This window comes from Diabrotica undecimpunctata, chromosome 3 (genome assembly GCF_040954645.1).
Source record: "Diabrotica undecimpunctata isolate CICGRU chromosome 3, icDiaUnde3, whole genome shotgun sequence".
NCBI classification, from domain to species: domain Eukaryota; kingdom Metazoa; phylum Arthropoda; class Insecta; order Coleoptera; family Chrysomelidae; genus Diabrotica; species Diabrotica undecimpunctata.
In genome coordinates this window covers 148,918,080-148,940,183 of record NC_092805.1, presented here as the reverse complement: position 1 = coordinate 148,940,183, position 22,104 = coordinate 148,918,080, and the positions used below count along the sequence as shown (strand labels likewise).

At 35.7% G+C, this 22,104-nt stretch overlaps 1 protein-coding gene across 2 annotated transcripts; it reads left to right on the top strand.

The window, feature by feature from the left end:
- The first annotated feature begins 8,610 nt into the window (after nt 1-8,610).
- Nucleotides 8,611-20,575, top strand: LOC140437529 (uncharacterized). 2 transcript variants are annotated; one of them, XM_072527107.1, is made up of 3 exons: nt 8,612-9,055; nt 9,110-12,954; nt 18,478-20,575. In XM_072527107.1, the coding sequence occupies exons 2-3, from the start codon at nt 12,732-12,734 to the stop codon at nt 19,629-19,631; spliced, it is 1,377 nt and encodes a 458-aa protein (XP_072383208.1). In that variant the 5' UTR covers nt 8,612-9,055; nt 9,110-12,731; the 3' UTR covers nt 19,632-20,575. The 2 variants fall into 2 exon arrangements, with proteins under 2 accessions (XP_072383207.1, XP_072383208.1); XM_072527106.1 differs by having other exon boundaries at nt 8,611-12,954.
- The last annotated feature ends 1,529 nt before the right edge of the window (nt 20,576-22,104 follow it).

The window sequence follows — 22,104 nt, the reverse complement described above, 5'->3', positions numbered from 1 at the left end:
AGGTGGGAACGGACCAACTCATGTACATCGTCCATTCTCCTTCGTAATTCGGTCACATATTCTTCACCTGCTACATCTTCTCCAGGTCGACACCCAAATTCTAGATCACAAGGTAGTCGCATTTCGCGTCCGAATAGGACTCTGGCTGGTGTCTGGCCCGTTGATTCGTTAACAGCAGATCTGTAGGCCATTGTGAAGAACGGAAGGTATTGGTCCCAGTCTCGCTGATGATCGGACACCATCTTTGTCAAATACTTGCCAACTGTCCTATTCATTCGTTCTACCATACCATCCGATTGCGGATGATACGCGGTAGTTCTTGTTTTCTTCATGCCTAGTTTATCACATATTCCTTGGAATAGATCACTTTCAAAGTTCCTGCCTTGGTCACTATGGATCTCCAAAGGCACTCCAAATCGGCTGATATATGCTTGGATCAACTTATCTGCAACGGTGGCGGCCTTCTGGTCTGGAAGTGCGTAAATCTCGACCCACTTAGTGAAGTAATCCATTACTACCAACATGTACTTGCCCCCATTTTCAGTTTCTGGAAATGGCCCTGCAATGTCCAAAGCTATTCTTTCAAACGGGCTTCCAACATTATATTGTCTCATAGGAGCTCTCCTTTTCCGGTGAGGCCCGTTACTCGTAGCACAAATAGTACATTTCTTACACCAGTCTTTTACGTCGTCGGAACTGTTCATCCAATAAAACCGTTCCCGAATTCGCTGAAGGGTTTTCCTTACACCAAAATGCCCTCCCGATGGACTGTCGTGTAACTGACGAAGTACTTCGGCTATTCTGCTCTTTGGGATCACCAACTGTCTTCTTTTCTCTGAACCGTCATCATTTTCCAGGACTCGTTTGAGCAAGCCATCTTCGATGATAAATGAGTCCCACTGGGCCCAATACGTCTTAACTACTGAGCATAGGTTTGATATTTCCTGCCAAGGTGGTCGACGGTTTTCCTCTTTCCATTTTCGGATTTTCTGTATAACTGGATCTCTCTCTTGTTCTGCCCTTATCTTAGTAGGCGTCCAGTCGTCGTTGACAATCGTCGTTCTTAGCACTGCTGCTTCCTTGGATTCCGTTTTGTTGCAGTGGGAACACTCTGCTGGGCATGGCCTTCTGGAAAGAGAGTCAGCGTTTCTGTGGCTAACTCCGGCCCGGTGCTCAATCTTAAAATCGTATTCTTGGAGTCGTTCGATCCACCTGGCTATCTGACCCTCTGGATTCTTAAACTGCATTAACCACTTAAGGGCGGCATGGTCGGTTCGGATTAGAAACTTTCTGCCATAGAGATATTGATAGAAGTGCTCTACTGATTTCACTACTGCCAGAAGTTCTCTTCTCGTGACGCAATAATTCCGTTCTGGTTTTGAAAGAACTTTACTAAAATATCCGAGGACTCGTTCCTGTCCTCCTTGAATCTGAGACAGCACTCCTCCAATTCCCACATTACTTGCATCCGTATCTAAGATGAACTCTCCTTCTGGCAGTGGATACCCCAAAATTGGTGCTGTTATTAAATGCTTTTTCAACGTTTCAAAGGCATTTTGGCAGTCTATATCCCAGCGGTATTCTCTTGATTCCTCTGTAAGTCGCGTTAATGGCTTAGCGATATCTGCAAACTTCTTAATAAACCTCCGGTAGTAAGTACATAGTCCAAGAAAACTTCTCACTTGATGTTTGTCAGTTGATTTTGGCCATTCCTTAATGGAATCGATTTTCCCCTTATCCACGGCCACTCCTTCTTTACTGACTATATGACCCAGATAATTGACTTTACCTTGAAATAGCTGGCACTTCTTGGGGTTTAGCATCAATTGGGCAGCTTTAAGTCGATTAAAAACGTTTTCTAAATTCCTCAAATGATCTTCGAATGTCTCCCCCAAGACGATTATGTCATCTAAATAAACCAGGCATGTTTTCCAAGATAACCCTCTCAACACATTTTCCATAAGCCTCTCAAATGTCGCAGGAGCATTACAGAGTCCAAATGGCATAACATTGAATTGCCACAATCCAGATCCTGTGGTGAAGGCTGTCTTTTCTTTATCTACTGGGTCCATTTCTACCTGCCAGTATCCAGACTTCAAATCCAAAGTAGAAAACAATTTACTTCCAGCCAATGTGTCCAATGTGTCATCGATCCGAGGCAGAGGATAACTATCTTTCTTGGTAACGTTGTTCAGCAAACGGTAATCCACACAGAACCTCGTCGTTCCGTCTTTCTTCTTAACCAGGACCACCGGAGAGACCCATGGGCTCGTAGAAGGTTCTATCACCCCGTCTTTCTTCATTTCCTGAACAATCGTTTCAGCTTCCTCTCTCTTCGCCTGTGGTAATCGTCGAGCTGTTTGACGAATTGGCTTAGCATTACCAGTATCAATTTTATGTTTAACAACGGTAGTTCTTCCCGTCTTTCCTCCTTTCGGTACGAAAATATCACGATACTGCCGAAGAAATTCCCTTAATTTCCTTTTCTCCATCTGATTTAGAGACTGTCCTGCAACTGCAACCATTTGGTCGAATTTGTCGTTGGAATTATCAGATGTTGTCGCCTGACGGATTATGGATGTCACAGGTACACAAGTTCCTACTTTTGTCTCTTTCTTTATGGTCACTGGGTAGTCGTTGACATTGATAAGTCTCACAGGAATTTCCTTAGCCGAAGTCACCAATTCCTTTCCAATTATGATTCCACGGCCAACCTCATCGTCGTGGTTCCAAGGCTCCATCATAACAGGTCTCCCTTCGTCCACAAATCCCTGTAGCCGCGCTACTATGATCGTTTCGCTTCTCGCAGGCACGACTGTATCTTCTGTAATGGCTGCTTGCACAGTGTTGTCATTATGTGGATGGAGAAATACCTCCTCGTTGCCAACTTTGATTACCTTATTCTTAAAATCCAATTGGAATCCATGCATATTCATTACGTCCATTCCTAATATAACATCCTCTTCGATGTCAGCAACTATAACAGTATGGACGAACTTTTCTGCTCCAATTCCCAATTGTACCTGGATTTCTCCATGAATGTTGGCATTTTCACCTGTAGCGGTCCGAAGTCGTAACCTCGTTGGTAACAGTTTCTTTCGGCTGTTTATAACTGTCGGGCGTATAATGGTTCTGGTCGCTCCGGTATCCACCAACAACGTATGCTTTTTACCATTTATGTCTCCATCTACATATACACTATCTTCACGACATTTCGAAGAAGCTATTAGTATGAGAGGGTCTTTGGAAAAGTTCTGAGTCGAAGCTGCCCCCCTAAGGCTGACCCGTTCTAGTTTTCCTGATGGTGAGTTTCTTGATTTGCGTCGTACCTAGGGTGCTTACAGGAGCTTCGTACGTGTCCTATTTCGCCACAATTCCAGCATCTGATGGTCTTCGTTTTCTTGTATGTCATGCTTTTCATCATATTAACGAGCTGGTCAAGTTTATCTTCATCTCCTTCCTCTTTTACAGTCCTAACTTTACTGTACCCGCCAGAGGCCTGCGTAGCTGACTCGTATTCGAGGGCGGCGGATAAGACATCAACCAGCGTCTTGTGACGAGCTAATCGTAGTGTTCTCTGCATTTCATGATCACGAAGACCATCAATAAACGTTTGAACGGCCAATTTTTCCATCATGTCTTCGGGAGCTGTTGGATAAGCATATCGTACTAATCTGGCAATATCTACCTCATATTCTTGAAGAGCCTCATCTTTCTTCTGTCTACGATTTTTAAGCTGCGACTGATATACATGCTCCAAATGTTCGTGGCCATATCGCATATTTAACCTCTTCTTCAGTTGTTCGAAATCATCGGTCTCCTCTACTGCTATGGTCTGAAGCACATCTAGGGCATCTCCTCGAAGAGCGATAGTCAGGTTTACCGCCTTTTCTTTTTCAGACCATCCATTTGCTCTTGCGGCTGATTCGAACTGTTTCATGTAGTTGTTCCATGACGATTTTCCATCGAAAGTTGGGACTTTCACATGGACAGAACCTCCACTTCCTTCAAATTTCGGCCGTGTTTCCAACTTACATTTCGTCTCTTCTTCTTTTGTCTCCACTGTAATTGGATTGTTTCCTCTCTCTGCTGTCCCTGTTTCCTCCATCTTCCTTTCTATCTCTTTAATCTTTTCTTCGAAGGCCAACATATCGGCAGCAACTTGGTTTTTTAACGAAGACACTCTATCGTCAAGAGCAGATATCTCTGAAGTGACTCTAGAGATATTAGCAGAAACTTTGCTTTCCAGAGAAGAAATCTCGTTAGAAACTTTGCTTTCTAAAGAAGCGATGTTGCCGGATACTTTGTTCTCCAATGATGCGATGTCGCCGGAAACTTTGTTCTCTAATTTCGAAATCGACGAGATGACAGCATCTTCAAATATATAAGTCTCTGGATCTAGTCCTTCTTCTAGCAAAGCGTTCTTTAGTCGTTGGACTAACTCAGCCTTTTTTCCGGTAGAAGCTAATTCTCTGTCTTCGAGATGTCTTCTTAAATTAGTCACTGTCAGCTCATAAATCGTAGCCATTTTCACAATTTATTTTATATTCACTTGTATTATTATTATAAGTCTAATTTATGTTCGATCTCACTCTGACACCATTTGTTGTGAATTTATTAAAAGGTTCAATATTTATAACACTTACGGATTTAATTTATTTCTTTATTTATTTTAACTTATCTGACAATAATTTATTATATCCGTACGTGACAAATTCGCGTGCGCGGGTCTTGAGAATTAACTGGCCCTCCATATAAAAATGTCGTATTTATATACGAAATCCTGATATACTAGAACAGCATCGAAAGATCGCATTGTCTTGCATCGAAAAATCGAGAAGCATCTAGTTTGGAGGATTTACCATAATTTGAACCTAGATCCTTCGCCAAATTTCTACAACAAAACAGAATTATTAGTCATCATATATTTAGGCCAGTATATATTTATCGTAACAGTAGTTTAAGATTATTCTTTGATATTCAAATGTACAAATACAATAGATGTTTTGATTAAAATGAAATCGGACGTTTAAGTACAGAACATATGTTCGTAACATTGCAATGAATTGAAAAATGTTTATGATTTTTAGTACAGTAGTAAGCTAAATAATAAAATATGTATAATAAATAAACTACAAGAAGTATTTAACCACCTACATGTTATAGCTAATTAGTAACCAAATTTTTCTTTTTCCTAACTGTTATATACATTGGTTGTTAGCTTTACGAATTGTATTTTATTAGTGAGTAGTCTAAAAAGCTCTAGATATGTCAAACCGAATTACTTGAGTAAAATTTGCATCCTTAAAATTCTTTTTGGCCCTAGACCGCTTCTGCCATCCACCTTTCCTTTGAAAGACAAGTTGCTGGATATTTGTTGTATCGTATCAGAAGACTAAAAGTTAAAATAATTAACTGTGATGGTAACCTGAGATCAAAAAACAAACAAACTGTCCATTAAAAGAAAGTCGCTCTCCCAGAGAAGCAGCTTGGTGGAATAAAGGCCGTCTCTTGAATTGGGTAAATTGCCCAACGAGGGGCTATAGGGACTAGTGGGAATAATCAGCAAATAAACTTTAGCCAAACTAGAATTGGCTGACTGATCTCTGGTTTACACAAGCCCAGATGGCCTAATACAATGTTTGAACCATAATATGAAACTGCGGGATCAGATAGTATATTTCACAGGATATTTCAAGAGGGACTGGAAAGAATTATGGGTCTCCTGATCCACGTATTTAGAGCTAGATATAATCTGGGGTATATTTTCAAAGTTTTGAAAAGAACGAGGGTCAGTGGCGGACATTTACCTTGGGGGGGGGAGGGGGCTTTAAATAAAATACCAACTAAAAGACAAAGATAAACCCAAACTACATAATAAAAGACATAATGTCGCTGAGGCGGATCTGCGGAAGGTTTGAGGAATCCCCGTCAGTCGCCCTGTCAGCTGAGGTAGATGATCTAAGGATTCTCTGGTATTCCATATTACTCTAGAACAACCAAAGACAGAAAGAAAGGTTTCAATTTTTATTAATTTTCGACGCGTCGAGGTCAGTTCGCCAGGTGTTTCCCCTCTCTAAGAGTATCCCTCGGGTTTCTCACTGGAAGACGTGGGTAGAAATGGACCCAGTGTTGCCTACTCACAGTACGCTTTACGGAAGTTTGAATTTCGGAGGTAAATATCTCGGAAACCGTCTTTCGTAAACGTATAGAATAGGTTACCAACGTACTGATTCAAACTCTAGAGGACGTGCTTGCTGCTTGGCAGGAGGGCGTAGCAGAAGCGCAAACTAACATCAAACACGCCACGTGGGAGGACCTGAGAGGTGCCTAAAACAGAAAGGGAAAGAATATGAAAAATATGCGGATAGTCGAAATGAAATAGCGAACAATATAAAAATGTATTATAAATGAGAGATAAGCCTGTAAAGAAAGTAAAATATCGGTTAAGAGAAATACACACACATGCTCTGGAGCAAGGAGGTGTCGACAGGGAAAATAAGCACATTTAAGTTTGTCAATCGACAAAGCAAAATATATGTATACCAAAAATAAATATCAATAATAAACATTAATAAATATAAAATGGCAAGATTAAGGTTATAGAAATATAAACATAATGAAATGGAAATCCCTGTAACAGAAAATCAAACAGTCGAAAAATATATAACTCAGAATAATACCAAGCTGGAACAAAGAAGGGAAGTCTAATTCCCTGCTAATGTTTGAGAAAGAAAACTGGGAATTTAACGTGATGGGTATTCCCCAAGCAGAGGTCTTAACTAGAATCAGTCTCAAAACCGAATAGGTCTTCTGAAAAAAGTGCACCGTCTTTTATCCCATTTTCGTCACCTTGGTGAGTGTGAAAAATGGGCGCGACCAGTAACTCACCAATTAGAAAATAAGATAACTTCAGGGACCAATCAGAAGGCCGGAAGGTGAGAATGCGCAGATCTGAATGCGTAGTAGTCAGTTTCGGGCTGATGATTTCTGGCGACAATAAATAATGCATTTTCTTTAATTTTTTACCTTCTTGGGGTAGGGCAAATTTTCCTTTTTCGCCCCTGTCGATGGTGGCGTTTATTCCGAAATCAAGTTACACATTACCAAATCATATAGGCCAATTTCTCAAAAGTTTATTTATGTTGAAATCCATGGAAAAAATCTTGAATGCAGAGGTCAAAGAAAATAATCTTAATAAAAACCCGCTGCACCAACTGCAAATAGTGCACTAATGAGTAGTAGAATATTCAGATGCTTCAAAGCAAATTAATACTATGATATTATGATGAGCTATTAAGATTCTAATCTGTATTAAACATATTAATAAACATTAATTAACCTCAAACAAGGAAGTATTTTTGGCGAATTTCTTTGTGTTCTAACTTAAATATTAATATCATCACGTATTTCAAAATATGCTTATGTACTCGTCGTATTTTAGAGATTAGAATAAGCTTATATGTTTTTGTATATCTAGGTTATGCTACTTCGTGCTTGCGACAGTCTTATCGAAGAATTTCCGAATGTAATATGTGTGGCCCTTTATATTTTCTGGTTTTGATCTGCTGGCCAATCATCCGTTTAATTTTTGATTGGTATCAGTTGTTATATTTTTATTTGCATCATGTATGGTATTCATCTGTTGGTTTTTCCTTATATTCCAGTTATTTCTGATACTTATCTCTGTACGTTAAAGTTATCGTGTATTTCCTCTCATGTACCTCAATTTCCTTACATTTTTCTTTTATAGTGCCATTTTCTGCTTCTCTTATTTTGTTTTTATTTCTTTATTTATTGTTGTATTATTATCTTGATTTTTATATCCTCTTCTGATCTCCATTAGGTCAATACTTCGTCTGTCATGTTCTCTATTTTCATTGGTTTTAAATTTGTGGCATTTTGTCCCATCGTTTCATCTGTTATCGTCGTTTCCTTTGATTTGAAGCAACTATTAAGTTATAATTAATTTGTTCTTTTGTTTTTTGATATATGTTTTCAACTTTTAATTTGTGCATATCTGCTTTTTCGTGTTTTTTTGTCTTCATTTTTTAAATCTAATACTAATTTTATCATTACCAAGTCTATTCAGGATAGAGGGAGAAGTTGACAGTTTTATATAAGAGCCTATAACTTGTCCATCACTATTCCATTAACACCCCATAATAATAATGAATAATAAATAATTGGAATATCTAAATAAAAGCTTTTATTTTTTTCCCGTAGATCAATTTGCAAATGTCATAATATTTAAGCGAAACTTTATACTGCGTTGAATGCCAACTTAATTTTTCCAAAAATGTTTGTTCAAAGCAACGATGTGATATACTAGTATATGAGATACTAGATATTGCATCGTTGGTTAAAAGTAATAAAATTCTATAAGCAATCTTATGACGTCCTTAAATTACGCATCTTTTTTTTTTCTTTGGATGGCTTTATCCATTTTTATCTTAATATTTGTGCACCCCCTGTACTACTGAAAACCAGACACTGTCATGCTGTCAATGTCACTATGGTGTCACTGAGCACACGTTCGGTGGCGTGACTACTGTGCATCGTGCATCATTGGGCGCGTTCAGCAGACGGAGCAGCTACCGCTCCGCTACTTCCGAATCCATCGGTTAGCGCTGGACCAAATGTCATAAGTCAAAACCTGCTGGATTCCGCTACCGCTACCTTATCTGTCAATGTCAAATAATTTGTCATTTTAAAAATTAAATATTTTTGTTCTTTGTTTACGTTTGTCAGTAGATTACCAATTTAGCTTGACTTTTAAATATTATTTAACTTTACGTCACATTCATATAATAGGAATATAGAAAGGAATGACATAATTAGAGTATTAGTGGAAGAACTTGCGAACGAGGAAAATAATATCCAGCTAATTGGAAATGTTGTGGATCAGTTGACACAAAATGAAGAATTAGAGCTAAATAATGTTGAGAGAGCTCAAGTGCCTCCTAATCAAAATTTTTATGAGGAAACCATTCACCAATAATATATGGGAGATCTTTTTGTAAAGCATTTTCGCATGAGTAGGGAATGTGATGAAGTAGGTTTTAGTAAAGATTATTAGTTCTTTGAAAACTACATATAAATATTTTAGGTAATTACTCAGCAACTAGGAAATTTAGGAGTTATACCCATTTCAATTCAATACCCTACAATTCCTTTAGATAAAAAGTGGAACATCTATTAATGTGGCGAAAAGGCAAATAGAATGATGATACTTGTATATATTTTGGTTCATTAATATTTATGTTATATTTACAAACTTTTCTTATTTGGCTTATAAACACACTTTCCTCTGTAAAATAATTAATTTTAATAAAACAAAAGCTACTAAAAATATATCATTTTATTTACAACATTTTACAAGTTTTATTTACAGTGCTATAAATGTAGTTAATACAATAAACTGATTTGGAAGAAGAATATATGAATAGTATGATTACAAAAAAAAAATAACATATACAGTCACAAAATAAGATAACAAATCAATTCAGAAAAAGTCACAAGGTATAATGGTATCTAATGCATGCAGATAATGTAACACTAAACACAATACAAAAGCTGAAGTCGAAAGTATTACAAAGTTGGATCAGAATTATCACTTTTGAAGGGGAAAACTGATAGATTAAAAATTTGGAGCTTCTTTGAAGAGTTAGCTAATAGAAGAGTTCTGGGAGTAAAGCTGTTATAAGAGTAATTGAATCTATGAAAAGAATATAAAAAGTCTGCACATACCTAGTTGCAATATTGGAGAATAATAAACAAATATTTTGGAGAGAAGTTTGAAGCAGGTGCACAGGCTGTTGATAATTTTAAATAGAACTATTAAGTCTCTTTGATTTCTATATACCTCAAGAGAAGTTCAGTATACATTCTAATGCAACATATTCACAGTATACATGCATCCATACAATGGCATGACAAAAAATTGGACAGTCTTAAGTTTCAGTTTAGATGCAATGTAATAGGGGGACAAAACTGTAGACCAGTAAATGAAAAGGGATCTAACCATGGAGAAGGAGATCAAATAGCAGAGATGTAAGAAAAATCTTTGATGGTTCTCTTCACAAATCCAAGTAGCTTCATAGATTTCTGTATTGTTGTGGAAATGTGTGATTTATAGTTAGAGTCAAGGTTCACACCTAGATCCTTGGTTTCAAAAGTAGAATATATGGTTAAATTGTGTTTACTATATTCGAATATTATTGGGGGATGAGGAAGGTGCAAATGAAAACTATGACATTTTGACGCATCCAAATACCATTTTGTGTGCTCCACTTATAGGCGATCAATATCCTTTTGCAGACTTCGGCCTGGCATTTGTTTATTTTAAAGCATTTTAAATCGTCAGTAAATATATAGTAAATTTTCACTTACTTGGAAACAACATATTAGATAGTTGACAATTAGATTAAACATTACACACAATTATCATCTAAATAAGGAAAGCTATATAGTGCCTGAAAGAAAGACTTTGATATGTAAGTAATAAAACCATCAACGAATTGAAACAATAATTACATCTATAGGCATGATAACAACAGAACTAAAAAACCAGAAACAGAGAGGAATAACACCAGCTTTCAGAACAAACAATTACTTAAGCAAATATAATAAGCACCAGAGCCAACATAAAAAACATTTATACAGTGGGGTATAACAAACTTAATCAAAAACCCAACATACAATATTACATCTGTTAAACTGGTAGAACCTTAAACAAATGTATACCAGAACACAAAAGAGCTTTCAACAACAAAAAACAGAGTATACATGCACACTTCACCTTTTATATCATAATAATTCATTTAGTGAACAATTTCAAATCCTTATATTAAGAAATTTATGAACCCTCACACTGCACCATAGTGAAAAAAAAGGACCCTTCTGGCTGTATATCTTTTTAACTCTATATACACACAAAATTAAAATCTAAGTATATATCTACACATTTCTTTAAAAAAAAAAACCTTAATTTGTGTTAGTTAGAGGTGAGAATCACTATATGATTCACGCAGCCTTGTTGACTGATATCGTATATTACAGCAGTGTGCATCAAATGCCGATTCACACAAAAACAAGTCCATATGATTCATGCGACCGTGTTTATCAATGTAATATCGTTTATTACAATTATATGTCCATTTCCACAATATAGGCCATTTTACAGAAAAATACAATTTTGCTCTAAATGAATATTATTTATTTCCAACTGTTAGCCCGTAGGTGTTTGTTGATTTCACTGTGTACTCTGTGCAATTCTTTATACTGTGAAAATGAGTTAAAAAAAAAACAAGAGAAACTAAATAGTGTAATGAAAACAATATTTTTTTAATATATAAAGTTTTTGTTAATTTCTTATTAAAATAACAATGTATTTAAATAATAGTTTTCGTTAAAAAATAAATACATAATAGTTGACTTAAGTAGTTTTTATCAGTAACCCACTTTTCAGGCTGTGAGAATCAAACATTGGTTCACATATTTCAGAGGCCAAATATAGTTTCTGTTGCTTACAGCCGTCTACGTTTTAACTGCATTAATGATACTTTGATATGAGAGACCACAATTGCTTCTCAGAGCTTTCATAATTTGTGATGTGTGAGCATTACAAATGCGTGTGTATTCGATATTTGATTCTCGCGGCTGTAAAATCGTATTACCCGTGTATCACATTATGCTTCTCATGGCAGTGAGATGTATTAAAATATACAGATATAATTCTGAATGACCAATTTGAGACATACAGCTTTCCCCTCCTTTATTTGTTCAGAGACTATAAAGTGTAAAACAGACATTTGTTTGTCAATTGAGAAAGACAAAATGCTGAAATAGCTGTAGTGGGAAGAAATTATAATAAAAGTTATAGAGATGTAGAAAACAAAAGTTTTCAGAGTTTTCTTTTTAGATAACATTAACTATAAGTAATGATCAATTTCGACGTAAACATTTTTAATAGCTAATATATGAAGTGAAAAGAAAGTATGAACAAAACATGAAGGAATGGAACCAAACAGTCATTAAATTGTAAAGATAAATAATGGATCACCTTTTTGTTATTAGGAAACAGCTGGAAAGGAATTAGAAATCCAATCAAGAAATACCTCTAAACAAGTTAAATAAATTCAATGGATATGTTCATATAATAAAGTAATATATGGCTGGAAGTAAAAACGTAAAAGCAAAACAAACAAACACCTAACCCTCAATTTTAGTACAGAAATGTCATGAATGACATTTCTCTCAACATGTTGGATGGAGGTAGCGATACATTTTTACGCTACCAAATTTGACAGGCCGCTCCGGAAGTAGCGGAGCGGTAGCGGTTTCATTTTGCAGACATTTACTCAACAGTTGTGGAGCAGCTCCGCCTGCTGAACGCGCCCATTGTGTGCATCTACTGTGACGTCTGTGACTTGCATGCGCAGAATATTTCAATATGGCGACACATTTTGTTATGTTTGTCAGCTGATATTTGTGACTGTGACATTTTTGTTCTGATTTCTGATCTGACTGAATGCTGAAACTAAAGTGCACCTATAGCTGAGCTGAAGTGTTTGGCCCTCATATCTCAATAACTCAATGTAGTACATAAAAAAATTGGCCCTTTGGCAAAATGCGCGAGGTCGAGAGATGGCAAAAAATAATTCTAAGTGTGGTATGAAATGATTTTTTGTTATTAAACGTAAAACTGAAATTTGCAAATAAAATCAATTATGGAAATACAAGAAGCTAGCGAGAACACTTGTAAAATAAAACCAGAGAGTGGGGAGTGTGATGATTCTTTGGAACATTTCAAAATTGAAATTACGGAAGAACCTAAGAGAGAAAGTGCATACGACACATTTGATTATTTAGACTCAAATGTTTTATCTGTAAATACTAAAGATGAACATAAACTTACACTATTTGAAGAAAAGCAAACAACAAATAAAGAAGGTAAATAAATATGTTAATATTCATTATTGCCATAACATGATACCATGATACTGAAATAGTTATGTGTTCATTATTAATAGGAAGTTCATTATTAACCCATTATACTGCTGTGCTAAACCTAGAGGCGGTAATCAACATGAAACAAAATCAGTTTCAAAAAATATATATATATACTTAATGCTAAAATTTTAACCCTTTAGTGTGTGGACTAGACACAGTTCTATTAAATAACTCTAATTTCACACTATAGATTTAGGAATATTAAGTTTATTCTCCAATCCGAGGATTGTTTTATGGTCGCAATAATTTTTAATCATCAACTCCATGGTCCAACAATGAATTTTTGAATTATTATTGTAGATACCATCTACCATTTTATTGAAATATTACAGCGAGTAGTTCAATGTGTACAAGAAATTGAACACCTTAGAGCAACAATAATACATGCTACAAAATTTTTGAGAAAATCAACTATAAAGGTTTTAATCAAATCCTGAAATACCAAATATGTATTAAAAATAATTTCAATTATACTATTAATAAATATATTTCTTCTGTTCTTAGAATATTTGACAAAACAACATATCTATATCTACCCAAAAAAATGTGGTTTGTACTTTTATTACATAAAAAAATTTTAACATAAAAAATTGTAAAATCAGTGTAATAATATACTAAAAGAATCATTTATAGTACAAAAAACTCCAAAAAGAGTAAGAACAAAAAAAAATTATTAGAAAAGTGGTTTGTCCTCTTTTCAGAAAACTTTAGTTTTCCAGCTCAAAGTTGCTAAAGTCATCTAAATGTTCTGTCCCATCTTTTACAGTATTATTAATGCTCATATTTTCAACAGTACCATTGTTTCTGCAATAGTTCTGATAAATTGGTGGTATATACCTTATAAGTGTTGAATACTAGAAAGACAGAGAGAAATATACTTTAATGATACTAAGTACCAAAAAGCCATCAACTAAAATCTTTCGGCCCATGTTAGATAGTTTGGACACAGATTAACAGAACACAGATATGAAAGCTACCTGATGAGAGTGGTGCAGAATTTGGTAACCTTTAAACTGAGATAAACCCTTGTTGTGCCAATGTTTGCACCAATACAAGGTGTAACTTACAAAATAATCCATTTGGTCTATAATAGTTACTTTTATATCTGATTTGATATTTAATTTACCTACACTAATCCAGCCCTACTATGGTGGGGACTGGATATCCTTCTGCCACACCTCGTGGAAATATTCAGAGCCTCTTTGGTTCTGAGATATATTCCTAGGAAGTGGAGAGAGGTACGTGTGGTCTTCATATCAAAACCAGGTAGGATGGACTACACCCTACCAAAGGCTTTCCGACCAATTAGCCTAACATCCTTTCTGTTGAAAAGGATGGAAAGGCTATGCGAGAGGTACATAAGGGATGAAGTTCTGGTCCATAACCCACTTCACCCAAATCAACATGCATATACTTCGGGAAGATCTACCGATTCTGCACTGCATCGTGTAGTGGGAAGAATTGAAAGATCGCTGGATAATAAAGAATCCACCCTAGGTATATTCATAGACATTGAGGGAGCGTTTGATAAAACCACATTCCCAACTATCACCCAACAGCTCAACGTTAGGAATGTTCCCCTGGCCATAAGCGAATGGATATTCAGTATGCTCTCTAATAGAGCAATAAGCATAAATGTAGAAGACGTTTCTGTTAGAGGCATGGTTACGAGGGGCTGTCCACAGGGAGGGGTGCTATCACCACTACTCTGGAACATAGTTCTAGATACCCTGGTTGACCAACTCAGCAGCAATGGTTTCTACACAATAGCCTATGCAGATGATATTGCTGTCCTGCAAAGCGGTAAGTTTGAGAACACACTATGTGAGAGATCACAAGTTGCTCTCCTACTAATAGAAACATGGTGCAAGGAACACTCACTATCTATAAATCCAAAGAAAACAGAGATGGTCCTCTTTACCAGGAAAAGAAGAATCACGGGCTTAATACCCCCAAGGATTCTAAACTACAGTCTAAATTTTTCTGACGAGGTGAAGTACCTTGGTATTACCCTTGACAAGAAGTTAACATGGAACTCACACTTAGATGGTAGAGCTAAAAGAGCATATATTGCCTATGAGCAGTGTCGATGAACGGTCGCACGCACCTGGGGCCTCACGCCCAGGGTGATCGCCTGGGTCTACACCGCTGTCATTAGGCCAATGCTAACTTACGGAGCTATTGCTTGGGTACCAAAAGTGCTACAGGCAACAGCGATTAACAAACTAAACCATATTCAGCGGATGGCTTGCATAAATATAACAGGTGCCATGAAAACAACACCAACTGCTGCAATAGAGTTGATCATTGGCATCACGCCTCTAGATATATATATATATATATATATATATATATATATATATATATATATATGTCAAAGAGGTGGCGCTAGTGACAATGATGCGACTGCGCTCAGCTGGTGCAAACCTTGATGTAGGAATGGGACAATTGAGAACTCGTTTCTGGCGAGAAGAGTTGGGTGCGTTACCACTCCTACAGGCAGGCTGCGACTCAATTGAACCAAAATTTGTCTTTAACAAACCCTACAAAATTGAAACAGGACAGTATATGGAGACAAACGTGGCAAATGCCTATTGCATATACACCGATGGCTCCAAAATGAAAGAAGGCTCAGGATGCGGGATATACTCCAGATCACTGAACCTAAGAATAAAGTGGGTTATGGGCAAAAATGCCAGCGTAGTTCAGACAGAACTGACTGGTATCTACATAGCCGCAAAAGAGATAACCCAAAAAGGTATAGCAGGTAAAACTATAATGATCTGCACAGATAGCAGACAAGCGCTACTAACCTTGAATAGACCACGTGTCACATCAGGTTTAGTAATGGAGTGTCACAAGTCACTAACTCAAGCTTCGGATGGTAATACCATCATCCTGAGGTGGGTTAAAGGACACAATAGGAATAAAGGTAACCGCATTGCTGACCAATTAGCTAGGAAGGCGGCAGGCCTAAGACTCTTAGGACCTGGGGATCTTTTTGGTTGGTCAACTACAACAATCGCGGAAATTGTCAAATGTCACTCCCATACGCAAACCGTAAAAAGATGGGAAGAAGGGAAAGGATGTAAACTTGCCAGGGTAACACTAAGTAACTTTGAAGAGTCAACATCTAAGAAGTACTTGGGAATGACCAGGAAAAATCTACGTTTGGCAGTTGGTTTTTTAACTGGTCATTGTCAACTAAGCAAACACCTCCATACACTGGGGCTAGTAGACACACCTCTATGTAGGAAGTGTGAACGAGAAGACGAAACTGTAGAGCATGTCCTATGTGAATGCCCAGAGTTATCGTTAATACGAGAGTACGCGTTCGGCGAGTCCTGGCCCACACCTGCCCACATAAGAGAGATGTCTCCTGGTGACTTGTCCACCTTCCTAGAAATGGCAGGATGGACAATGAGCTAAGGGTGACAGCTCCCTAGGAGGATGTACAATGGGTCAATTGTGGCCTAAGTGCTGTGAAACTTAACTTGCCCTCCCTACGCTACAGATACAGATACCTACACTAAAAATTAAGACAAACAAAACTTAACAACATATTGGTCATTTAATAAAATTCTGTGTTAAATTAAAAACTTTAAAAAGTAGCTTTGAAGTGAACAGGAAATAAATATAATAGGTAAGGTCTATTCACTCAACTCGGGCATATTTTGACAGATTCATAGCTGGAAACCTACAACACAAAAGTTCCTATCTCACAGTTTTAACAGCTTAAATAAACTTTTATTATGGACTCTTTCATTGAAAAAAGAAGAATTATTATAAATAGTGGAAGTGTATACTAAACCCATAATATTTTGGGTAGTATATATTTAAAAAATATATTTCAGTTATAATTTAACAGATTCTAGTAAATATTTGTATTGATCACGCTGTTTATTTTATGAAATATATTTCTATTGTTCTTCTGCAGGACATGAATACCTAGCATAACTGAATAAATTGTTGGAAATTACTAATATTTGCTTTGTTTGTTATAGTATCATGTATTTCCTTTACTAAATCCTCTTTGTTTAGGGAAATATACTTATTTTGTAAACTAATAAAACCAAAGTTTATTTACGTTTGTTTAGTATAAATATTGGCTATTAGTACATGTGCTTGGTTGTATAGTAATTTCCAGCCACTCTCTCAAAAAGTAACTAACTTCGCAAAAAATTATTACTAAATTCACTAGATAGTTCAGACTGGAAATAACAAACCGACCTTATGACATATAGTTGCTCAGGTATCGTCGATTCATAAATCTGTCAGATATAAAAAAAGTACACATTGTCTAATATAAACATAAAAATGTATAATTTATATCGTGATTTAATCAATCTTCAGATAAGTCTTCCAATAGATCTAAATTGTATTATTGATTAAAAAACATTAACATTTTTTATGTAGTTTATTAACCCATTATAAACTGTAAACTTAAATTGTAAAATTACTAACCAGAAACAAAAAAGTATGTATAATACAGATGTGGTGAGGTATTTGAATAGTTCATAGCAAAGTAGCTTTCAAATTAAGTAGAAAGCTGCACAAGAGTTTGCTGTGGCACTATGAGAATCTCATCATCTTGGAATAATTCCTCATAGAAATACTTTTTGACTAAATGAGACTGGTTCAATAACAAAAGGGGGAAAATAAGACTAAATTACTAACATACATTCATGAATTTAATATGCCCCTCTTGTAAGATAGTGATGACACTCACTTCATAAATCCAACAAAGTCTGGCTAATAGGTCCTTCTTCTTCTTTGAGTGCCTCTCCTATCGGAGATTGGATATCATTAGGGCGATTCTAATTTTTTTTACTGCTGTTTTGAATAATTCATTAGTGGTACAGCCAAACCACTCTCTTAAATTTCTCATCCAGGACATTCTTTTACGGCCTGGATTTCTGCGTCCTTGGGTTTTTCCTTGCATTATGTTTTGTAGGAATGTGTACTTTTGTCCTCTCATCAGATGGCCTAAGTATTCAAGTTCTCTCTTTTTTATATTCAGTATAACTTCTGGATCGTTATTTATTCTGCGTATTACCTCTTCATTTGTAATTTTATCCACCCAACTTATTTTTAGTATTCAGCGGTAGCACCACATCTCAAAGCTTTCAAGATTTTTAACATTCCTCTGTTTAAGAGTCCATGCATCAACACCGTAAAGCAAAGTACTGAATACATAGGTCCTAATCAAAGCCATTAATAACAAAAAAAAATTTTCAATCATTGTTGTTTCACAATATTGTTTTTTTTGTTGATGTGCTTATTTTGAATGCGTTGAGGTATGTATTAAGAGACAATAGGGTGGCTATTGTACATATAAAAGAAAGAAACAGGTTTTTAAAACATCATTTAGGACACGTTTGCTGTCATAAATTTTATTATGCTTTAATTTCTTAATGCATTTTTTCATATTATTTAGTATATTATAGTTGGTTTGTATTTTAGGTTATCTCCAAGAGGAAACCAAAATGAAAATTATGGAGACACTAATTGAACATTCATCTTCTGAAGAAAATTATATGAGTCAACATGATGAAGAAAAAAACTTAAACAAAAATATGAAAGTTGTGACTGGAAAAAAACATTACAAATGCGAAATTTGTTTTAAACAGTTTATTACTACAAGTCATTTGAAAACACATTTGAGAGTGCACACTGGAGAAAAACTTCACAAGTGTGAAATTTGTTTTAAACAATTTAGTAGAGTATCTCATTATAAAACACACTTAAGAACACACACTGGGGAAAAACCTTATACATGCGAAATTTGTTTCAAGAAGTTTTGTGTAGCAAGTAGTTTAAACACACATTTGAGAATACACACAGGAGAAAAACTTCACAAGTGTGAAATTTGTTTTAAGCAGTTTATTGTAGCAAGTAGTTTGAAAACACATTTGAGAGTGCACACTGGAGAAAAACTTCACAAGTGTGAAATTTGTTTTAAACAGTTTAGTAAAATAGCTCATTATAAAACACACTTAAGATCACACACTGGGGAAAAACCTTACAAGTGCGAAATTTGTTTCAAGCAATTTATTACTGCAGCTCATTTGAAAAGACATTTGAGAGTGCACACTGGGGAAAAACCTTATAAGTGCGAAATTTGTTTCAAGCAGTTTATTACTACAACTAATTTGAAAAGGCATTTGAGAGTTCACACCAGGGAAAAACCTTATAAATGTGAAATTTGTTTTAAGCAGTTTACTACTATAGTTACGTTGAAAAAACATTTGAGAATACATACTGGAGAAAAATTTTATGAGTGTGAAATTTGTTTTAAACGGTTTAGTGAAGCAGGTCGTTTGAAAGTACACTTACGAATACACACTGGAGAAAAACCTGTGAAAAAGTGTGAAATTTGTTTTAAGGAGTTTAGTGTAGCAAGTAGTTTGAAAACACATTTGAGAGTGCACACTGGGGAAAAACCTTACACGTGTGAAATTTGTTTTAAACATTTTAGTATAACAAGTAGTTTGAAAACACATTTGAGAGTGCATACTGGGGAAAAACCTTACAAGTGTAAAATTTGTTCTAAACATTTTATTACTACAAGTCATTTGAAAAGACATTTGAGAATGCATACTGAAAGAAAACCTTAACATATGAAAGTTTTTTAGGCTCTTGTCAAAAAAATAATTTGAAAATACATTTCAAAGTGCACAGTAAAAAAAAACAGATGTGACATTTGTTTTAAGCTGTGTTCTCAAGATTTAATATGAAACTGATCTTCACGTCTGCATCTTCTAACTTGTCGGAAAAGATTCCATTTCGACTTCATCCCATTTATTCTCTTAGTACCGTCGTCGGTGGATGCGTCACTACACATTTTCCTTGTTGGCCCCGTGACACCGCTGAAAAAAAACTCAACTTTCAATTAACTGCGTTTCTAGCATCTACTTTTTATCAGCGTCTCAGTGTGTTGATTGAATTTATGTATTTCAATTTTTTTACTTCGTACTTGTTTTCTTAACTTTGTTTTAGATATGGCAACATCGCAATAGGATGGAACAGAATCCCTCTTTTAGTGACTTTGTTTAGATTTACTGATACCCGTTAGCTATTAACCTTACAATTTCAGGTTGACACATTGTACATACACTAAGTTTTCAATTATTTTTTTCAACACAGCACTAAAGTTCTATAATCGTAATGGGACGTAATTTCAGTACCAGTGATTCAGTCACTTCCTTCACAGTTCCTTGCTAACTTCTATAACCGTGACGGTGACCAGATGTATCAAATATCATTTCACCGTCACTGTCTCACAAAACTTGTTTATATTGTAACGAAATAGGCCATCTCCGATGCGGGGTACGTGTCACAATTCTTAGTAGAAGGATGAATCTCGAATATACAATCAATGGTATTCTCAATAGCCCCTGTCTCGAGACGCTTCCAACGGGAAGTCTAGAGATGGACTACTCCAGATGATTCTAGAATAATACTTTTGGTTTATATATGTAACGCTGTTATGACTTGAGTTAGTTGTTAAGATACTACCGAACTGTAAACTTATAAATAAATATATTTACATAAATTAGAACCGCTCGTTTTATTTAAAAACGGTACAATATAATAAATATTAAGATATTCTCGGTGAACGTGATTTGGAGAATGGTGGCTAACATCTGGGGATTTACCAACGGTGAATATTAGGAACTGAAATAGAAGATATTTTATGTTATTATCTACTGATATTTATGAAAAAATGTAATTGAAATTCTAGAGCTATTTTTAATTTTATTTAAAGAAAAAGCGTTGTCAAGAAAGTTTTATAGTGCTTTAAATGGATTACTTTATTGTTAGTAATAAAAAGTATTCATTATCAGCAATATGATTTTATACTACTACAGAGTGATCGCGATTGTGTTGTTTAGTGTGACTACCTGTTACTGTGCATAACAGAACGATGGAAATCATCACGTTCACCATCACTATTCTATAATAATATCACTTTCTAGAGATTTTCATCTTACACTATGCCACTTCGCCAATATCTCAACAATTAGAATAAATAAATCTTAAAAAAAAATGGTGACTTCAGTTCATTAGATAATGATTACTAGTACAGTGGTACCTTGATATACGAGTGTTTTGAGATACGAGCCGCAAAGCGACCGGTATTTTGCTTTGAGATGAGAGAGAGATTTGAGATACAAGGAATCGGTTATTATTCAAATTCATACATCTTATTTGACTATTTCTAATTTGCTTTGCAAATAAAAGGTAGTTTTACTGGTAATAGATCTTTACGACCTCGCCATAAAGATCATTTTACTGGTCTGTAAGTGACTATTACTTGGACCGACAAATTAAATGGTCATTGGAAGTTAAATCCGACAAAAATTCGGATTCCAATACTAACCATATTGCACTCTTGATGTCGGTGTAATTTACACTGTGTAAATTTTTTACTATAGGCCTCAGTCTGTCTGCTTTGCTTGTTTCCCTCATTAAGTATTGTTGATAAGTTGGGTTCGCGTTTTGTGCTTTTTGTACATTACAATATTACATTTATTTCTACAACCATGGATTCGAAGATGATATTGAACTAAAACGTGAAATCATTGAAAAACATGAGCAAGGTGTACGAGTAACTGACTTGGCGAGGATGTACGGGCATACCACATCAATGATATGTATTGTACTTAAACGGAAGAAGGTGATAAATGGTATAATGCCAGCTAAGGGCGTTACAGTAATTTCTAAGCTCCGAACTTCTCTCCATGAAAAGATGAAGAAGCTACTAATGGTGTGGGTGAGAGAAAAGCAGCTTCAAGGAGGAACCTTAACACAAAGCATCATATGTGAGAAGACACGAGCGATTTACGAAGATTTGCTGAAGGCGAACCCACACACTTCCACAAATGATGAATCTGTACAAAATAAGTAAAGTGAATGCACCATGGTGCAGAAAATGCGAAATGGAAGAAAATAATTCCATGCACATCCTATTCAATTGTAATGTGCTGGGTGACTTGAATTCACTGGTTAACTGAGGCTTGAACTAGAAGAGATAATTAAACTACCAATGACGAAACTGTTGGCCTTCCTTGAGGCACACAGGACTCT